Source organism: Pristiophorus japonicus, chromosome 2 (assembly GCF_044704955.1).
Source record: "Pristiophorus japonicus isolate sPriJap1 chromosome 2, sPriJap1.hap1, whole genome shotgun sequence".
Lineage (NCBI taxonomy): Eukaryota > Metazoa > Chordata > Chondrichthyes > Pristiophoridae > Pristiophorus > Pristiophorus japonicus.
This window is the reverse complement of record NC_091978.1, coordinates 297323366-297343041: the sequence shown is the minus strand read 5'-3', so window position 1 is coordinate 297343041 and position 19676 is coordinate 297323366. Positions and strand designations below refer to the sequence as shown.

General features: G+C 47.4%; 1 protein-coding gene across 2 annotated transcripts in view; it reads right to left on the bottom strand.

The window, feature by feature from the left end:
• The window catches only part of idua (alpha-L-iduronidase), a 538596-nt gene extending 518987 nt beyond the window's left edge, over positions 1–19609 (bottom strand). For both annotated transcript variants that reach the window (XM_070871632.1, XM_070871633.1), the window contains exon 1: positions 19136–19609. In XM_070871632.1, the coding sequence (XP_070727733.1) occupies positions 19136–19302 (167 nt within the window). In that variant the 5' untranslated portion in view covers positions 19303–19609. The remainder of the gene's footprint in view (positions 1–19135) is intronic.
• Positions 19610–19676: the final 67 nt, after the last annotated feature.

Here is a 19676-nt window from a genome sequence, read left to right as displayed (position 1 = left end):
AGCCTAACTTAAAATCAATGCACAAATTTTTTATTCATTCTTTTTTTTGAAAACTTCAAAAATATTTTCTAGCTAGATTGTTAATTATTTATACCGGACCTCTATTTATTAACTGTTTTTGCGTAGTCTGTTCATTAAATGACCAGATTGCTCATTTGTGAATGGTTGTACATACGCCATTATTGTTAAATGGTTGTATCTGGGCCGTTAAAAATTTATACCAGGACCATTCTTAAATAGATCCATTGAATTGTTTTCCCGAACCACTCCGAGACCTCAATGTGCGTGGCGAGCAGGAAAGTAAATGCAGTTATATTTTTATTGTTTTAATGTGGAATCTATTTATTTTTAGGTTAACTTTAAAAACAAAATTATCCCTCACTCCAGACAGCGAGGGGCCGAAATTCAGTCGCGCATGAAAGCTGGCCCACCTATAATTTTTTTTATGTACTTACTGCAGCGACCCATGATACGGTCGGATGAGCGATTTTCAGGACTGAAATTTTTTCAAAGTCCCAACGGAAATAGGTCATATTGCGGGCGGGATATAGACAGGAAGGGGTTGAATTTCAGTTGTGACTGGAACTCCGCCGCTGTCAATCAGCAGTGGAGTTGTGGTGATGTCACAGCGCGTGTGCGTCACCACGCTCTCTCCCCTCCGTTAAAGGGGAGAGTATCTGTCACTTTTTTATCTTCGGCCACTGGATCACCAGGTAGGGTTTCGCCTGGGCCAGAGGCCTGGCACCCAAGAGGGGGTGCCAGGCTGCTCGTTGGCGGCCCAGCCGAACCCAGGGGCACTATCTTGCCAGTTAACCGGGAAGTCTGCCGGCAAAAATGAATACATCGTGGTCGTGGCAGTGGGCCCTCCACTTGAAGGGCCGCCGCGCTGCCAGGCCACACTCGGAGAAAGCTGGCGGGGCAACGAGTCTTCAACCTGAATTTAGGTCGGTGCATTTTTAAGGTAAGGGAAAGTGGTGGTGCGCATTCTGATGACTCGCTTTCGGCGGTCATCAGCATTGGGCGGTATCGGGTCAAGGCCGAAAAATCCCCAATCTTAATTTGGGTCAGGTCAGCCAGTTGATCCCAAAGCGCCGGCCATGGGATTCCGCCAAATGGCCGCCGCAGACGGATAGTAACGGGTCTCTCTGAGACCCTGAATTTCACCGCTCCCCCGAGTGTCTTGGTGAACCACATCAGGCAAAAAAAATTTTAAGCTTTCACGTTTAAATTCATGCGGTGTAATACAGCCAAAGTTGAGCTGTGGTTGGGTAAGCCAAGACGACAGACCTGTATTGGAAATGTTGATGTAAAGGAGTCTGATTAAAGCTGAACAATATCAAGGCGGGAGGGGGAGGGGAGCACTTTTTAATCTTAAATTAGGTGCACTTCAATGAAAAAAAGTGGTGGCATAACCCAAGAGATAATTCAGGTCATTAAAAGCGAGAGGCATGAGTCTCAGACGGGTTTATGAAGAAGGCCAGGACGTCGCCGGTGGAGTGAAGGCCAGGACGTCGCCGGTGGAGTGAAGGCCAGGATGTCGCCGGTGGAGTGAAGGCCAGGACGTCGCCGGTGGAGTGAAGGCCAGGACGTCGCCGGTGGAGTGAAGGCCAGGACGTCGCCGGTGGAGTGAAGGCCAGGACGTCGCCGGTGGAGTGAAGGCCAGGACGTCGCCGGTGGAGTGAAGGCCAGGACGTCGCCGGTGGGAAGGCCAGGACGTCGCCGGTGGAGTGAAGGCCAGGACGTCGCTGGTGGAGTGAAGGCCAGGACGTCGCCGATGGGAAGGCCAGGACGTCGCTGGTGGAGTGAAGGCCAGGACGTCGCCGATGGGAAGGCCAGGACGTCGCCGATGGGAAGGCCAGGACGTCGCCGGTGGGAAGGCCAGGACGTCGCTGGTGGAGTGAAGGCCAGGACGTCGCCGATGGGAAGGCCAGGACGTCGCTGGTGGAGTGAAGGCCAGGACGTCGCCGATGGGAAGGCCAGGACGTCGCCGGTGGGAAGGCCAGGACGTCGCCGGTGGGAAGGCCAGGACGTCGCCGGTGGGAAGGCTCGTGAGGGTGAGAAGTGACGGTAGGACCCAAACCTGTAGTTGAGGCTGGTCAGAGGCTCACCACCGTTATCGCCGGAGGTCGGTTGGAGCAGCTGAGTCGGCCAGTGGGGAGCGAGAAGTGAGGGTCCAGTTGGAGGGACTTGGCAGCAGGGAGGTCAACATGGAAGGCAAGTCAAGATTGGGGCCCTTGCAGCACAGATTTTAGGATCGGAAAAATACTTTCGGGGGGGTCGAAGTTAGGCCAGAGAGGGCTTAGACAGTGGGGGTGCTGTTCATATTTGCAGGATCAACAAGATGTTCCGTCATCAACATCAACATAACCCCAAAGCGAAGACGGCAACAGAAGCAGTGGCGCAGAAAAATCAACAACGGGGCACTCAAAGACCCAGCGAAGAGAGCCCTATACAGCCAGCGCCTCACTACTAACCTGCCGAGCCTTGATGACCCTGAGAAGGAGTGCCCATGGACATGGTCTGCCCTCCAGACCACCATAACCAGTGCCTGCGAAAAAACACTCGGTCACTCAACAAGGAAACACCAGGACTGGTTTGATGAGAATGACCAGGAGATCCAAGAGCTAATAAATCGCAAGCGAAGAACATTTCTGAACCTAAAATAACCCAACTCAGGAGCAGCAAAGCAGCTTTACAGATGGCTTAAGGCCGAGGTCCAACAAATAACCCATGACCTAAAGAATAGATGGTAGGTGGAGAAAGCAGCTGGCCGACAGCCATGATGTGCGAGGATTCTTCACCGCAGTCAAGTCCACCTACGGCCCAAGCATCCAAGGCCCCACCCCACTGCTGGCCAAGAACTAGGAAACACTAATCAACGACACCGAGGCAGTCAGGACCCGCAGGAAGGAGCATTTCGAAGATCTCCTTAATCGAGACTCTGCTTCTGACACGAACGAGTGTCCTCAACTCCGTCCCGCAGCATGCTACCCGCCACAATCTCAGCAAAACCCCAGCCCTGCACGCGGTAAAAAAGGCCATCCGTCAGCTCAAGAACAACAAGTCAACGGGAGCGGATGGAATCCCCACTGAGGCATTATGGCAGGGAGGCATTATTGGCATGAATGAATGACCTCATCTCGCTCATCTGGAAGGGAGGAGAGCATGCCTGGAGATCTCAGAAATGCAGTAATCGTGACCATCTTTAAAAAAGAGGACAAGTCCGACTGCGGCAACTACAGAGAAATCTCCCTGTTGTCGGCCACTGGGAAAGTCATCGCTAGAATCCTCCTCAACCGTCTTCTCCCTGTGGCTGAGGAGCTCCTCCCGGAGTCACAGTGTGGATTCTATCCACTACGAGGTACAACGCACATGATCTTTATGGCGCGACAAATGCAAGAGAAATGCAGGGAACAGCACCCACCCTTGTACATGCCTTCTTTGACCTTACAATGCCCTTTGACACTGTGAACCGCGAAGGACTATGGAGCATCCTCCTCCGTTTCGGCTGCCCCCAAAAGTATGTCGTCATCCTCCGCCTGCTCCACAACGACATGCAAACCATGATCCTGACCAACGGATCCACCACAGACCCAATCCACATCCGGACCGGGGTCAAGCAGGGCTGCGTCATCGCGCCAATCCTCTTCTCAATCTTCCTCACTGCAATGCTCCACCTTACGCTCAACAAGCTCCCCCCTGGAGTGGAGCTAAACTATAGAACCAGTGGGAACCTGTTCAACCTTCATGGCCTCCAGGCTAAATCGAAGACCGTCCCATCCTCTGTCGTCGAACTACAGTACGCGGACGATGCTTGCATCTGTGCACATTCAGAGGCTGAACTCCAAGTAATGGTCAACATCTTCACTAAGGCGTACGAAAGCATGGGCCTGACACTAAACATCTGTAAGACAAAGGTCCCCCACCAACCTGACTCCACCACACAGCACTGCCTCCCAGTCATCAAGATCCACAGCCCGGCCCTGGACAACATGGACCACTTTCCATACCTTGGGAGCCTATTATCAGCAAGGGCAAACATCGGCGACTAGGTTCAACACCTCCTCCAGTGTGCCAGCGCAGCCTTCGGTCGCCTGAGGAAGAGAGTGTTCGAAGATCAGGCCCTCAAATCTGGCACCAAGCTTATGGTCTACAGGGCTGTAGTGATACCCGCCCTCCTGTATGGCTCAGAGACGTGGACCATATATACAGTAGACACCTCAAATCACTGGAGAAATATCACCAACGATGTCTCCACAAGATCCTGAAAATCCCCTGGGAGGACAGATGCACCAACATCAGTGTTCTTGATCAGGCCAACATCCCCAGCATTGAAGCACTGACCACATTGTTCGCATTCCAGACACAGACTCCCAAAGCAAGCGCTCTACTCGGAACTCCTACATGGCAAGCGAGCCCCAGGTGGGCAGAGGAAATGTTTCAAGGACACCCTCAAAGCCTCCTTGATAAAGTGCAACATCCCCACTGACACCTGGGAGTCTCTGGCCAAAGACCGCTCTAAGTGGAGGAAGAATATCCGGGAGGGCGCTGAGCACCTCGAGTCTCGACGTCAAGAAAATGCAGAAAACAAGCGCAGGCAGCGGAAGGAGCGTGCGGCAAACCAGACTCCCCATCCACCCTCTGCTCCAATGACCGTCACAGGTGGGACAGACAGAGACTGCAATTCCCGTATTGGACTGTTCAGTCACCTGAGAACTCACTTTCAGAGTGGAAGCAAGTCTTCCTCAATTTTCAAGGGACTGTCTATGATGATGACAGGTTTATGTTTGCACAGAGTGCACATTAACTCCAGCTTTATTTTCTCACCACCTCCCAACAAATGTTGGAAACAAAGATAATAAGAAAACTTAGCAGAACAAGCCATCAAGTATTATCCTTCCACTAACAATATCCAGTCTATTTGTTTTGGGGATGAGATGTTAAATCTGCTCCTGTTGTTCAGATGGATTAATAAGGGACAGCAGACACAGATTTGTTAAAGGTAAATTGTGTCTGACTAACTTGATTGAGTTATTTGATGAAATAACAGAGAAGGTTGGTTAAGGTAGTGTAGTAGATGTATATATGGACTTTCAAAAGGCATTTGATGAAGTGCCACATAACAGGCGTATTCAGAAAATAGAACCACATGGTATTAAAGGGACTGTGGTATAATTGGCTACGAGATAGGTGGTGGGTGAACGGATATTTTTCTGACTGGACAGAAGTATACAGTGGAGTTCCCCAGGGTCAGTATTAGGACCATTGCTTTACTTGTATATATAAATGACCTGGACGGGAGTACAATTTTGAAGTTTGCAAATTATACAAAACTTGGCAATGTAGTAAATAGCGAGCAGGAGAGTCACAGAGTAGAGGCAACATGGGACGCGCGAGGAGGGGGCAGCATCCATAATCTTATACGTTTCGATAAGATCACCTCTCATTCTTCTAAATTCCAATGAGTAGAGGCCCAACCTACTCAACCTTTCCTCATAAGTCAACCCCCTCATCCCCGGAACCAACCTAGTGAACCTTCGCTGAACTGCCTCCAAAGCAAGTATATCCTTTCATAAATATGGAAACCAAAACTGCACGCAGTATTCCAGGTGTGGCCTTACCAATACCCTATATAGCTGTAGCTTGACGTCCCTGCTTTTGTTATGATTAACTTTGATGGGACACCGAACAGAGCAAATTCTAACTCGAGACACATGTAATATAATTTTTGTAAGAGTTGCGATTGGTCAGAGATTAAGTAAGGCCAATACTGAGGTTTATTAAAAAAAAGAGCAACTGATTTCATAACTTTTGAGAGTTTGTATGATTGTCTCATCATTTGAAATAGTGTGGTGGCAATATGGCATTACTGTGGATATGCTTTTAAATGGTTGCTGTAAAATTTGAGGCTGTTGTAAAATTTGCCCACGGATAAAAAGGTCGTGCTCAAAGGAGTTTGTGGCCAGCTCAGTATAAAAACATTAGAAGGAACATTGGTCAGGTGTCTAGCTTGACTGCTCAAAAAAGAAAGTTAAGAGCGGGACATGGCAGGAAGGCAGCAGGTTCTGAGGGGTTACGTCGCTGCCCTTATTTTAAACTGTCCCCCCTGCAAGGGGTGGGGGTTGGTTAAAATCAGGGGACAATAAGCCTGTCTTTCTAAATTAAAGTCAATTTTTTCCCCAATTATTTCTGTATCTTACAATGTGAAGGCTTAAGTTCAAGTTTTATAAAGAATTATCAGCAAAGAAAATATCTGAACACAAGCCATGATCTCACTTTGCCCCGTTCTGTTAAAAAGGCAATGATATAAAGACCAGACAAGTGATTCAACTCACCACTTTATAATTGGCTAAAAATTGAAAGCAGAGAGTCGGGGTATAAAAATATGCAGGCTATGGCAACAGAAGATGGGAAGACTCGAGAGAAAGATTAAGGTGCCTTGAACATAGAAATGAATTACCAATTGAAACTGAAGTTTAGTCAATCCTTCCTTAGCATAGCCAGTAACAATTATAAACTAATCATGGAAAATAAAGTTTAGAATGAACTAATCACCAGGGCACAGACGAATGGGTAATCAAAGGACAGATTATAGAATAGTACAAACCAGGAGGGGAAACCCCACCTAGGCAGCGAGAACGTAGGAACCACTTGAGAGAGAAGCTGGACTTTAAACTGGGAGCTTAAAGCAGGACACGAGAGAAGCCGGACCTTAAAAAAAGGAGCTTACAGCAAGACACCAGTGGCAGAGATTATTGAAAAAAAGTTTGATCACCTCTGTTAACAGGTAATAAGAGCACAAGTAGTGAGGCTTATGTGTTATTTGATACATTGTTTGTATGTTTGTACTTTAATTCTACTTTGGGAAATAAAGTTTATTTCGCTTAAATGCAACATCTGTCGACGACTTTCTTTCAATACTCGAAATCCCACCAAATTGTTGCAACTGTATTGACTAAATACCCACCGAGTCATTCATTCATAGGCAGTCCCTCGGAATCGAGGAATACTTGCTTCCACTCTTAAATGAGTCCTTAGGTGGCTGAACAGTCCAATATGAGAACCACAGTCCCTATCACAGGTGGGACAGATAGTCGGTGAGGGAAAGGGTGGGTGGGACAGGTTTGCTAAATGCTCTTTCCGCTGCCTGCATTTGATTTCTGCATGCTCTCGGCGATGAGACTCGAGGTTCTCAGCGCCCTCCTGGATGCACTTCCTCCACTTAGGGCGGTCTTTGACCAGGAACTCCCAGGTGTCAGTGGGGATGCTGCACTTTTTCAAGGAGGCTTTGAGGGTGTCCCTGTAACATTTCCTCTGCCCACCTTTGACTCGTTTGCCGTGAAGGAGTTCCGAGTAGAGCGCTTTCTTTGGGAGTCTCATGTCTGGCATGCGAACGATGTGGCCTGCCCAGCGGAGCTGATCAAGTGTGGTCAGGATTTCAATTTTAGGGATGTTGGCCTGGTCGAGGACACTAATGTTAGTGCGTCTGTCCTCCCAGGGGATTTGTAGGATCTTGCAGAGGCATCGTTGGTGGTATTTCTCCAGTGACTTGGTGTCTACTGTGCATGGTCCATGTCTCTGAGCCATACAGGAGGGCGGGTATCTACAGCCCTGTAGACCATGAGCTTGGTGGCAGTTTTGAGGGCCTGGTCTTCAAATACTCTTTTCCGAAGGCGGCCGAAGGCTGCACGGGCGCACTGAAGGCGGTGTTGAATCTCGTCGTCAATGTCGGCTCTTGTTGATAAGAGACTCTCTTTGTGTGGAGGCGGAAGATGTTGGTAGGGTTCTTAACGAATACTTTGCATCTCTTTTCACAAAGGAAAGGGGTAATGCAGATACTGCTATTGAGGAGGAGTGTGATATTCTGGATGAAATAAATATAGTGAGAGAGGAAGTTTTAAGGGGTTTAGCAGTGTTGAAAGTAGATAAGTCCCCAGGCCCGGATGAAATGCATCCCAGGCTGTTGAGCAAAGTAAAGGAGGAAATAGCAGAGGCCTTGACCATCATTTTCCAGTCCTCTTTGGATCTGGGCATGGTGCCAGAGGATTGGAGGTCTGCTAATGTCGTGCCCTTGTTTAAGAAGGGAAAAAGGGATAGGCCTGTCAGCCTAACCTCAGTGGTGGGAAAATTATTGGAAAAAATCCTGAAAGACAGGATAAATCTGCATTTGGAAAGGCAAGGATTAATTAGGGACAGTCAGCACGGATTTGTTAAGGGAAGGTCGTGTTTGACTAACCCGATTGAATTTTTTGAGGAGATAACTAAGAGGGTCGATGAGGGTAGTGCATATATGCTGTAATGTATATGGACTTTCGCAAGGTTTTTGATAAGGTCCCGTATGGTAGACTGGTCATAAAAGTTAAAGCCCATGGAATCCAGGGCAAAGTGGTAAGTTGGATCCAAAATTGGCTTGGAGGTAGGAAGTAAAGGGTAATGATTGATGGATGTTTTTGTGACTGGAAGGATGTTTCCAGTGGGGTTCCGCAGGGTTTAGTACTGGGTCCCTTGCTTTTTGTGGTATATATCAACGATTTAGATTTGAATATAGGGAGTATGATTAAGAAGTTTGCAGATGACACTAAAATTGGCTGTGTGGTTGATAATGAAGAGGAAAGTCATGGGCTGCAGGAGGATATCAATCTACTGGTCAGGTGTGCAGAGCAGTGGCAAATGGAAATTAATTCAGAGAAGTGTGAGGTGATGCACTTTTGGAGGGCTAATAAGGAAAGGGTATACACATTAAGCGGTAGGCCACTAAATAGTGTGGATGAACAAAGGGACCTTGGAGTGCTTGTCCACAGATCCCTGAAAGTAGCAGGCCAGGTGGATAAGGTGGTTAAGAAGGTATACGGAATGCTTGCCTTTATTGGCCGAGGCATAGAATATAAGAACAGGGAGGTTATGCTTAAATTGTATAATACTTTGGTTAGGCCACAGCTGGAGTACTGCATGCAGCTCTGGTCACCGTATTATAGGAAGGACGTGATTGCACTAGAGGGTGAAGAGGAGATTTAGGATGCTGCCTGGAATGGAGTATCTTAGTTATGAGGACATTGGATAGGCTGGATTTGTTCTCATTAGAACAGAGGAGGTTGAGAGGAGATCCCATCGAAGTGTACAAAATAGTAAGGGTCTATTTCCATTGGTGGAGGGGTGTATTACAAGGGGGCATAATTTTAAGGTAGTTGGTGGAAGGTTTAGAGGGGATTTGACGGGGAGCTTCTTTACACAGAGGGTTGTGGGGTTCTGGAACTCGCTGCCTGGAAGAGTGGTGGATGCAGAAACCCTCACCACTTTTAAGAGATGGTTGGATGGGCACTTAAAGTGCAGTAACCTGCAGGGTTACGGACCTAGCGCTGGTAATTGGGATTAGACCTTTTGTTGGACTGCTCAGATATAATGGTAAGTACTACAGGGAATAGATTACGGCCAGGGTGAGCTCCTGGACTAGTGTCTATTGCCTGGATGGGTCGGAGAGGAATTTTCCCAGATTTTTTCTCCCTAAATTGGCCTGGGTATTTAACTGTTTTTTGCCTCTCCCAGGAGATCACATGGCTCCAGTTGGGGTGGAGTGTCGATGTTTTCAGTACAAGAGGTGTCGCAGTTGTGTGAGGCAGACTGGTTCGGCTGGGTGCTCTTTGTCTTTCCGTCATTGCTCATAGGTTTATATATAACCTTTAGGGCTGCTGATCAAGGGCCGTGCGGCTCTTTGTCGGCCGGCGCGGACATGATGGGCCGAAATGGCCTCCTTCTGCACTGTAAATTCCTATGTTTCTATGTATGGGAAATGGTCCACTTTATCCAGGGCCGCGCCGTGGATCTTGATGACTGGGGGGCAGTGCTGTGCGGCAAGGCCAGGCTGGTGGAGGACCTTTGTCTTACGGATGTTTAGCACAAGGCCCATGCTTTTGTACGCCTCAGTAAATACGTCGACTATGTCCTGGAGTTCAGCCTCTGTGCATAGACCCAGGCGTCGTCCACGCACTGTAGCTCGATGACAGAGGTTAGGGTGTCTTGGACCTGGCCTGGAGACAGCGCCACCCACCGAGTAAACTGTCTACAAACCTACAGTGAGTTTTGGGCAACATGGAGTAGTTATTCAAATTAGAGGAAGATAGAAAGCAGTGTTACATAAGGATCAGTGCTGGGACCAGTTATTCATAATTTATGTTACTAATTTGCATTTAAGAATAAGCAGCTCACTATCAAAATTTGCAGATGATACCAAACTGAGGGAGGGGCTTTGGTGACACTGAGGAACAATACAACATAAAACAGGAAGACATTAGAAAACTTGCAGATTGACAAGTGGCAAATTAACTTCAACATGGATAAATGTGAGGTGATGCACTTTGGTGGAAAAACGGAAACGCCTTAGAAAATAAGAAACTAAATTGGGTAGAAGAGCAAAGGGATCTAGGGATACAGGTGAATAAATCATTAAAATCAGTATCACAGGTCAGCAAAGCAATTAAAAATACTAACAAAGCATTGGGATTTATGTCTAGGGGTGTAGGATTCAAAAGTAGTAAAGTTATGTTAAACTTTTATAGGGACCTGGTCAGGCCGCACTTATGAGTACTGTGCACAGATCCGGTCACAATACTATGAAGAGGATATAGAAGTATATAGATAGTAATATATAAGGACATAGATAGTAATAGACTTCAAGAGGACATAAACAAGCTGGTGGAATGGACAGACCCATGGCAGGTGAAATTTAATGCAGAAAAAGCATGAGCTGATACATTTTGGTAGGAAGAATAAGGGAAGGCAATACAAGCTAAATGGTACAATTTTAAAGGGGTGCATAAACACATCTTTGAAGGTGGCAGGACAGGTTATCATAGAATCATAGAATGGTTACAGCATTCAAGCCCGTGCCAACTCTCAGCTAGTCCCACTCCCATGCCCTTTCCCGGTAGCCCTGCAATTTTTATTCCTTCAGATACTTATTCAACTCCCTTTAGAAAGATAAGATGAGACTGCCTCCGCCTCCCTTTCAGGCAGTGCATTCCAGAACCCAAGCACTTGCTGAGTAAAAAAGATTTTTCTCACATCGCCTTTAGTTCTTGTGCCAATCACCTTAAATCTGTGTCCTCTGATTCTCGACCCTTCTGCCAATAGGAACAGTTTCTCTCTAGCTACTCTGTCCAGATCACTCAGGATTTTGTGCCCTATACACCCACGTCCAAGTCGATCAAATCTCTCTGCTCCAAGGAGAACAACCCCAGGTTCTCCAGTCTATCCATGTAACTGAAATCCCTCATTCTTGTAATCATTCTCGTAAATCTTTTCTGCACCTTCTCTAAGCCCATCACATCCTTCCTAAAGTGTGATGCCCAGAATTGGACATAGTACTCCAGACGAGGCCGAACCAGTGTTTTGTACAGGTTCATCATAATTTCCACACTTTTGTACTCTATACCTCTATTTATAAAGCCCAGGATCCCGTAAGCTTTTTAAACTGCTCTCTCAACCTGCCCTGCCATCTTCAACGATTTGTGCACGCATACCTTCAGTGTTCGCGCACTCCCTTTAGGATTGTACCATTTAGTTTATATGTCCTCTCCTCATCCTTTCTACCAAATGTATCACTTCACACTTTTTTGCGTTAAATTTTGGCTGCTACGTGTCCGCCCATCCCACAAGCCTGTCTATATCGTCTTTAGTTCTTGTGCCAATCACCTTAAATCACCATCCTCACTGTTCACTATACTTCCAAGTTTTGTATCATCTGCAAATTTTGAAATTGTGTCCTGTACACCCACGTCCAAGTCATTAATATATATCAAGAAAAGCAGTGGTCCTAGTACCGACCCCTGGAAAACACCACCAGTCCTCCTTCCTCCAGTCCAAACAAACAACCGTTCTCTATGTTTCCTGTCACTTAGCCAATTTCGTATCCATACTGCCGCTGTCCCTTTTATTCCATGGGCTTCAACTTTATTGGCAAGCCTATTACGTGACGCTTTATCAAACACCTTTTGAACGTTCATGTACACCACATCAGCCGCATTGCCCATATCAACCCTCTCTGTTACCTCATCAATACGATTTGCTTTTAACAAATCCATGCTGGCTTTCCTTAATTAATCTATACTTGTCCAAGTGACTGTTAATTTTGTCCTGGATTCTCGTTTCTAAACGCTTCCCCACTACCGAGGTTAAACTGACTGGCCTGTAGTGCTAGGTTTATCCTTACACCCTTTTTTTAAATGGTACTTGGGTGGGCGGTAGAGAACAAAAATTTTAAATGAGAGGTGAGAGGAGTGGAATGGGGGAGATGCTCAATGCAGGAGAAAGTGCCGAAGGGGTAGGGGGACAGACCATGTTGTGATTTGCTGAGGAGAGCCACACCGCCACCACAGCAGTCTGAGCGGGGCAAGTGGTAGAAGGTGAAAAGTTGAAGGAGAAAAAATTGCAGGGAGATGGGGAAAGATCCAGACACTAGTGGGACTAACTGGACTGCTCGTCGAAAGAGTTGGCGAAGACATGATGGATTGAATGGTATTCTTCTGTGCTGTATTGTTCTCTAAGCACTGGGGAAAGTGCAAAAAACATTTACAAGAAATGAGAGATACAGCAATCAGAAAAGATTGCGCAGGCTGGAACTTTTTTTTTTAAGAAAAGAGAAGACTTGGAGGTGACCTGATAGAAGTCTTTAAAATTATGAATGGGGTGGACAGGGTAGATGTGGAGAGAACATTTCCACTTGTGGGAGAATCCAAAACTAAGGGCCACAAGTACAAGATAGTTACTAATAAATCCAATAGGAAATAAGGAGAAATGTCTTTACTCAGAGAGTGATTAGAATGTGGAACTCGTTAAGGAAGTGGTTGAGGGAAATAGCTTAGATGCTTTCAAAAGAAAACTAGACAAGTACATGAAAATAAAGGGAATAGAATATGCTGAGATGAGGCAGATGAAATGAGAGGAGACTCGTGTAGTATAAACACCAGCGCAGAATAGTTGGGCCAAATGGCGCTGTGCTTTATATTCTATGTACTAAATAGCTGCAATTACTTGGATTTGACCTTTTAGAACAAACATAGGCCAGGTCTGCAGCTAAATAACATAAAGGTGCTCCGGATCTGACACTAAGTGCAAGCAAAAACCACGAGAAGTGTGCTTTTTTAAATTCATTCGTGGGGTGTCTGTTGCTAGCAATGCCAGCATTTATTGCCCATCCATAATTGCCCTCAAGGAGGTGGTAGTGAGCCGTCTTCTTGAACCACTGCAGTCTGTGCAGTGAAGCTACTCCCACAGTGCTGTTAGGTAGGGAGTTCCAGGATTTTGACCCAGGATGGTATATGACTTGGAGGGGAACTTGGGAGCTGGTAGTGTTCCCACGCGCCTGCTGCCCTTACCCTTCTAGGTCAGTGATATCCGCCCTCCTATACGGCTGAGAGATGTGGATCATATACAGTAGGCACCTCAAATCACTGGAGAAATACCCCACCAACACTGTCTCTGCAAGATCTTGCAAATCCCCCGGGAGAATAGATGCACCAATGTCCCCAGCATCGAAGCACTGACCACACTCAACCAGCTCTGTTGGGCAGGCCACATCGTCTACATGCCCGACACAAGACTCCCAAAGCAAGCACTCTACTCAGAACTCCTACAAGGCAAGCAATCCCCAGGTGGGCAGAGGAAACATTTCAAGGACACACTCAAAGCCTCCTTGATAAAATACAACATCCCCACCGACACCTGGGAATCCCTAAGTGGAGGACAACATCCGGGAGGACGCTGAGCACCTAGAGTCTCGTCACCGAGAGCATACAGAAAACAAGTGCAAGCAGCGGAAGGAGCGTGCGGCAAACCAGACTCACCACCCACCCTTTCCTTCAATGACTGTCTGTCCCACCTGTGACAGAAACTGTAATGCCCGTATTGAACTGTAGAGTCACCTGAGAACTCACTTTGAGAGTGGAAGCAAGTCTTCCTCGTTTTCGAGGGGCTGCCCATGATGTCAGTGGCAGATAAAATAGGACCTGCAGGCCGTATCCGGCCTGCCGATGGATTCCATCCGGCCTGCCAAGGCCTGGCTTCGAGGCCGTAGGTCTGCTGCAGCTTACCCGTAGCCTGACCCCGCCACACATATTGCCAGGAAGCTGATCATTGTCTCTGAGGCAGCAGGGGAGTCAGAACCAAAAGCAGAGGCATGCAAATTGTATCTGCCATTTACTGCATCAGTGTGCCATTATCACACCCCACTAGTCACTGCCTGCCATTCTGAAAAGGACCTGTTTATCCCGACTCTGCTTCCTGTCTAGTTCTCTATCCACGTCAATGCATTACCCTCAATACCATGTGCTTTAATTTTGCACACCAATCTCTTGTGTGGCATCTTGTCAAAAGCCTTTTGAAATTTCCAAATACACTACATCCACTGGTTCTCTCCGTCCACTCTACTAGTTACATCCTCAAAAAATTCTGGAAGATTTGTCAAGCATGATTTCCCTTTCATAAATCCATGCTGACTTGGACCAATCCTGTCACTGCTTTCCAAATGCGCTGCTATTTCATCTTTAATAATTGATTCCAACATTTTCCCCACCACTGATGTCAGGCTAACTGGTCTAATTCCCTGTTTTCTCTCTCCCTCCTTTCTTAAAAAGTGGTGTTACATTAGCTACCCTCCAGTCCATAGGAACTAATCCAGAGACGATAGACTGCTGGAAAATGATCACCAATGCATCCACTATTTCTAGGCCCACTTCCTTAAGTACTCTGGGGATTTATCGGCCTTCAATCCCATCAATTTCCCTAACACAATTTCCCGCCTAATAAGGATTTCCTTCAATTCCTCCTTCTCACTAGACCCTGTGTCTCCTAGTATTTCCTTCCGGAAGGTTATTTGTGTCTTCCTTCGTGAAGACAGAACTAAAGTATTTGTTCAATTGGTCTGCCATTTCTTTGTTTCCCATTATAAATTCACCTGATTCTGACTGCAAGGGACCTAAGTTTATCTTCACTAATCTTTTTCTCTTCACATATCTATAGAAGCTTTTGCAGCCAGTTTTTATGTTCCAGCAATTTTCCCCCTCCTAATTAAACCCTTTGTCCTCCTCTGCTGAATTCTAAATTTCTCCCAGTCCTCAGGTTTGCTGTTTTTTCTGGCCAATTTATATGCCTCTTCCTTGGATTTAACACTATCCTTAATTTTCCTTGTTAGCCACGGTTGAGCCACCTTCCCAGTTTTATTTTTACTCCAGACCGGGATGTACAATTGTTGAAGTTCATCCATGTGACCTTTAAATGTTTGCCATTGCCTATCCACCGTCAACCCTTTAAGTATCATTCGCCAGTCTATTCTAGACAATTCACGACTCATACCATCGAAATTACCTTTCCCAAAGTTCAGGGCCCTAGTCTCTGAATTAACTGTGTCACTCTCCATCTTAATAAAGAATTCTACCATGTTATGGTCACTCTTTCTCAAGGGGCCTTGCACAACAAGATTGCTAACTGGTCCTTTCTCATTACACATCACCCAGTCTAGGATGGCCAACCCTCTTGTTGATTCCTCGACATATTGGTCGAGAAAACCATCCCTAATATATTGCAGGAAATCCTCCTCCACTATATTGCCACCAGTTTGGTTAGCCCAATCTATATGTAGATTAAACGCCCATGATAACTGCTGTACCTTTATTGCACACATCCCTAATTTGTTGTTTGATGCTGTCTCCAACCTCACTACTACTGTTTGGTGATCTGTACACAACTCCCACTAGCGTTTTCTTCCCTTTGGTATTTCGCAGCTCCACGCATACCGATTCCACATCATCCAGGCTAATGTCCTTCCTTATTCTTGCGTTAATTTCCTCTTTTACCAGCAACGCCACACTTTTCCTCCTTTTCCTTTCTGTCCATCCTTCCTAAATGTTGAATACCCCTGGATGTTGAGTTCCCAGCCTTGGTCACCCTGGAGCCATGGCTCCGTAATGCTAATTATACCATATTTGTAAATAGCGGCCTGCGCATTTAATTCGTCCACTTTATTACGAATACTCCTCGCATTGAGGCACAGAGCCTTCAGACGTGTCTTTTTAACACACTTTGCTCCTTTTGAATTTTGCTGTAATGTGGCCCTTTTTGATTTTTGCCTTGGGTTTCTCGGCCCTCCACTTTTACTTTTCTTCTTTCTATCTTTTGCTTCTGCCCCCATTCTACTTCCCTCTGTCTCTCTGCATAGGTTCCCATCCCCCTGCCATATTAGTTTAACCCCTCCCCAATAGCACTAGCAAACACTCCCCCCAGTACACTGCCCAGGTGCAGACCGTCCGGTTTGTACTGGTCCCACCTCGCCCAGAACTGGCTCTAATGTCCCAGGAATTTGAATCCCTCCCCCTTGCACCATTCCTCAAGCCACGTATTCATCTTGGCTATCCTGCAATTCCTATTCTGACTAGCACGTGGCACTGGTAGCAATCCTGAGATTACTACCTTTGAGGTCCTACTTTTTAGTTTAACTCCTAGCCCCCTAAATTCAGCTTGTCGGACCTCGTCCCGTTTTTTTACCTATATCGTTGGTACCTATATGCACCACGACAACTGGCTGTGCACCCTCCCCCTCCAAAATGTCCTGCAGCCGCTCCGCGACATCCTTGACCCTTGCACCAGGGAGGCAACATACCATCCTGGAGTCTCAATTGTGGCCACAGAAACTTCTATCTATTTCCCTTACAATAGAATCCCGTTCCACTATAGCTCTCCCACTCTTTTTTTCCTGCACTCCTGTGTAGCAGAGCCACCCACGGTGCCATGATCTTGGCTGCTGCTGCCCTCTCCTAGTGCGTCATTCCCCCCAACAGCACCCAAGGCGGTGTATCTGTTTTGGAGGAGGATGACCGCAGGGGACCCCTGCACTACCTTCCTTCCACTACTCTTACTGTTGGTCACCCATTCCTTATCTACCTGAGTAACCTTTGGCTGCGGTGTGACCAACTCACTCAACGTGCTATTCACGATATCCTCAGCATCGCAGATGCTCCAGAGTGAATCCATGCGCAGTTCCAGTGCCGCAATGCGGTCTGTCAGGTGCTACAGCAGGATACACTTCCTGCACACGTCGTTGTCAGGGACACTGGAGGCTTCCCTGAGTTCCCACATAGCACAGGAGGAGCATGACATGGGTCTGTTCTCTCCTGCCATGACTTAACTCTTAGATTAACTTAATTTGTCAACAATGCCAAAAGGTTACCTACTGATAAAGGAAAAGAAAAAGAAGAAAAACTACTCACCAATCACCAGCCAATCACTTATCCCCTTGGCTGTGATGTCACCCTTCGATTTCTTTTTACTTCTTTTTTGCCTTCCCACCCTGCACCAGCTGGCCTCCTCCAATCTGACTTCTCCGACTGTTGGGCCTTTTATAGGCCTCCCCCGGACTCCAGCTGGCCTCCTCCAATCTGACTTCTCCAACTGTTGGGCCTTTTATAGGCCTCCCCTGGACTCCTGCGCCACCTCCTCCGATCTGCCGCCGCTCCGACTGTTGGGCCTTTTATAGGCCTCCCCTGGACTCCAGCGCCGCCTCCTCCGATCTGCCGCCGCTCCAACTGTTGGGCCTTTTATAGGCCTCCCCCGGACTCCAGCGCCGCCTCCTCCGATCTGCCGCCGCTCCAACTGTTGGGCCTTTTATAGGCCTCCCCCGGAGTCCCGCGCCGCGACCTCCGATCTGCCGCCGCTCCAACTGTTGGGCCTTTTATAGGCCTCGCCCAGATTCCCGCGCTGCCTCCTCCGATCTCTGAATGTGTGAGGTTGCAGCCCCTATTCCATTATTTGAAGGGGCTGCACCTCAAATTATGGTTGCACTTCAGTCCCACACTCCTGATCTTTGGGCACCCTGTGCAGAGGGGATCGGGCAGGTCGGAAGGCCTCCTCATAGGACTGCTCCTGGGCATGGCCAAGGGGGCCATCAGCCGGTCCAAGCAGCGGGCGGTCAAAGGGGTCATTCACCCAACTGCCTGCCTCTCTTCCGCAGTTGCATCCGAGCCAGGGTGTCCCTGGAGATGGAGCATGCGGACCGGTATCCTCGTGGCCTTCCGCGAGAGGTGGGCACCGGAGAGACTGGAGTGCATCATCACCTCTGGCAATCAAATTTTAATTTGATGTTTTGTCTCAAGTATAATTTGTTTATTGTGCCGGTTTCAGTGCACCCCACCCTTTTAACCAGGGGGCACTTATATAATTTGCATTTTTTGTGCCCTCAAAAATACAAACAAAAAAAAACCAAGGGGGCACTAGTTTTAAAGTATTTGGAGTGTCCTCCCCCTTTAATCAGAGGGCACTTAATTTAATGTTTTATTTTGTTCACAACAAAAGAGTTGTAACTGGAACTGCCTAGCCCAAATTCTGACTGACTTTCCAATTTGTAATTCAATCCATTTTGACTTCAGAAACCAGGAGAGGATAGATTTCCCAAAAGTCACCAAGTTCCAGCCGAAGTCCCTTACCCCAGCGCAAGTACATCCCTCCCCCAGCTGAAGTCCCTTACACCAGCGCATGTGCTGCCACCGCCAAGTGAAGACCCATACCCCAGCACATGTGCCCACCGGTTCTCTCCCCACCACCTTTCTCGTTCGGAGGTTCGGAGCTGCTCAGAGCTCGGGTGGGCCTGATGAATCGGAGGCTTGGCAGATCGGCGATGCAGATGATCAAAGGCTCAGTCTACACAGTGGAGGCAACATAGTGTTCGGGGCAGGTTGCGGGCATGGGCGGGGAAGCGATGGGGGGACGCATGTGCAGAAAATGGTTAGTGGAAATTGCGCTGCGGGGTGGGGGGGGTGGTGCAGAGTCAGAGGACGCATGCGCAGAAGTGAGTAAGGACAAATAGTTACTCCGGAATGTTTAAGGCGGCGGATGGGGTGCCAATCAAATGGGCTGCTTTGTCCTGAATGGTGTGGAGCTTATTTAGTGTTGTTGGAGCTGCACTCATCCAAGCAAATGGAGGGTTTAAAAGCGTGAATCTTTTACATGATTCTCGTGGACAAAACATCTCCCATATGTTCAAATGGGCGTGCAATCTCTAACTTCCTTTTGATTAAAGATCTCACTCTTAACATTCCCTAATGGTGACAACCCTGTAATGTTTACATAGCAAAATAAAATGTTGAAAACCTACCAAAATCCTGTACTCCTCCAGAAGTGCCTCAGCTCTTTTTGTGGCTTAGATGCATCCACCACGATTGAATAAGATTGCGGCCCATGTTGTTGTGGGTGTGCAGACGAGTAGCGCTGCATTGTGCAGTGCAGCAAAGCGCTCATGAGAGCAACAGATCTTGGATTCATGATTAACGTACAAGTGGAAGGAGCTCCAAAGTCTGCGCACCGACCTCGCTGGGCGTTTAAAGGAGGAATCAGGTGGTGTTTGAACGTACTTCTAAGTGAAGTTAAGCACTGTTGCAGATAATAACATTGATCGATCCGCCACCTGTTCCATTAGCCGTTGGCTCCGGCAGTCAGCGTGTCAATGTTCTGTTTCTACACAAACACGTCTATCATTTTAAAATGTTTTGAAATATTTCACGCTGATTATAACTGGCTTTACTGAGGAATCATTTCCCATCGAACCCATACCGCCCCGACACACCGCACTGTCACGTGACCGCAGGGCCCCGGTCCCGCACATGCCCCCGGAAGTCCATTTATGATTGGTTATCTTT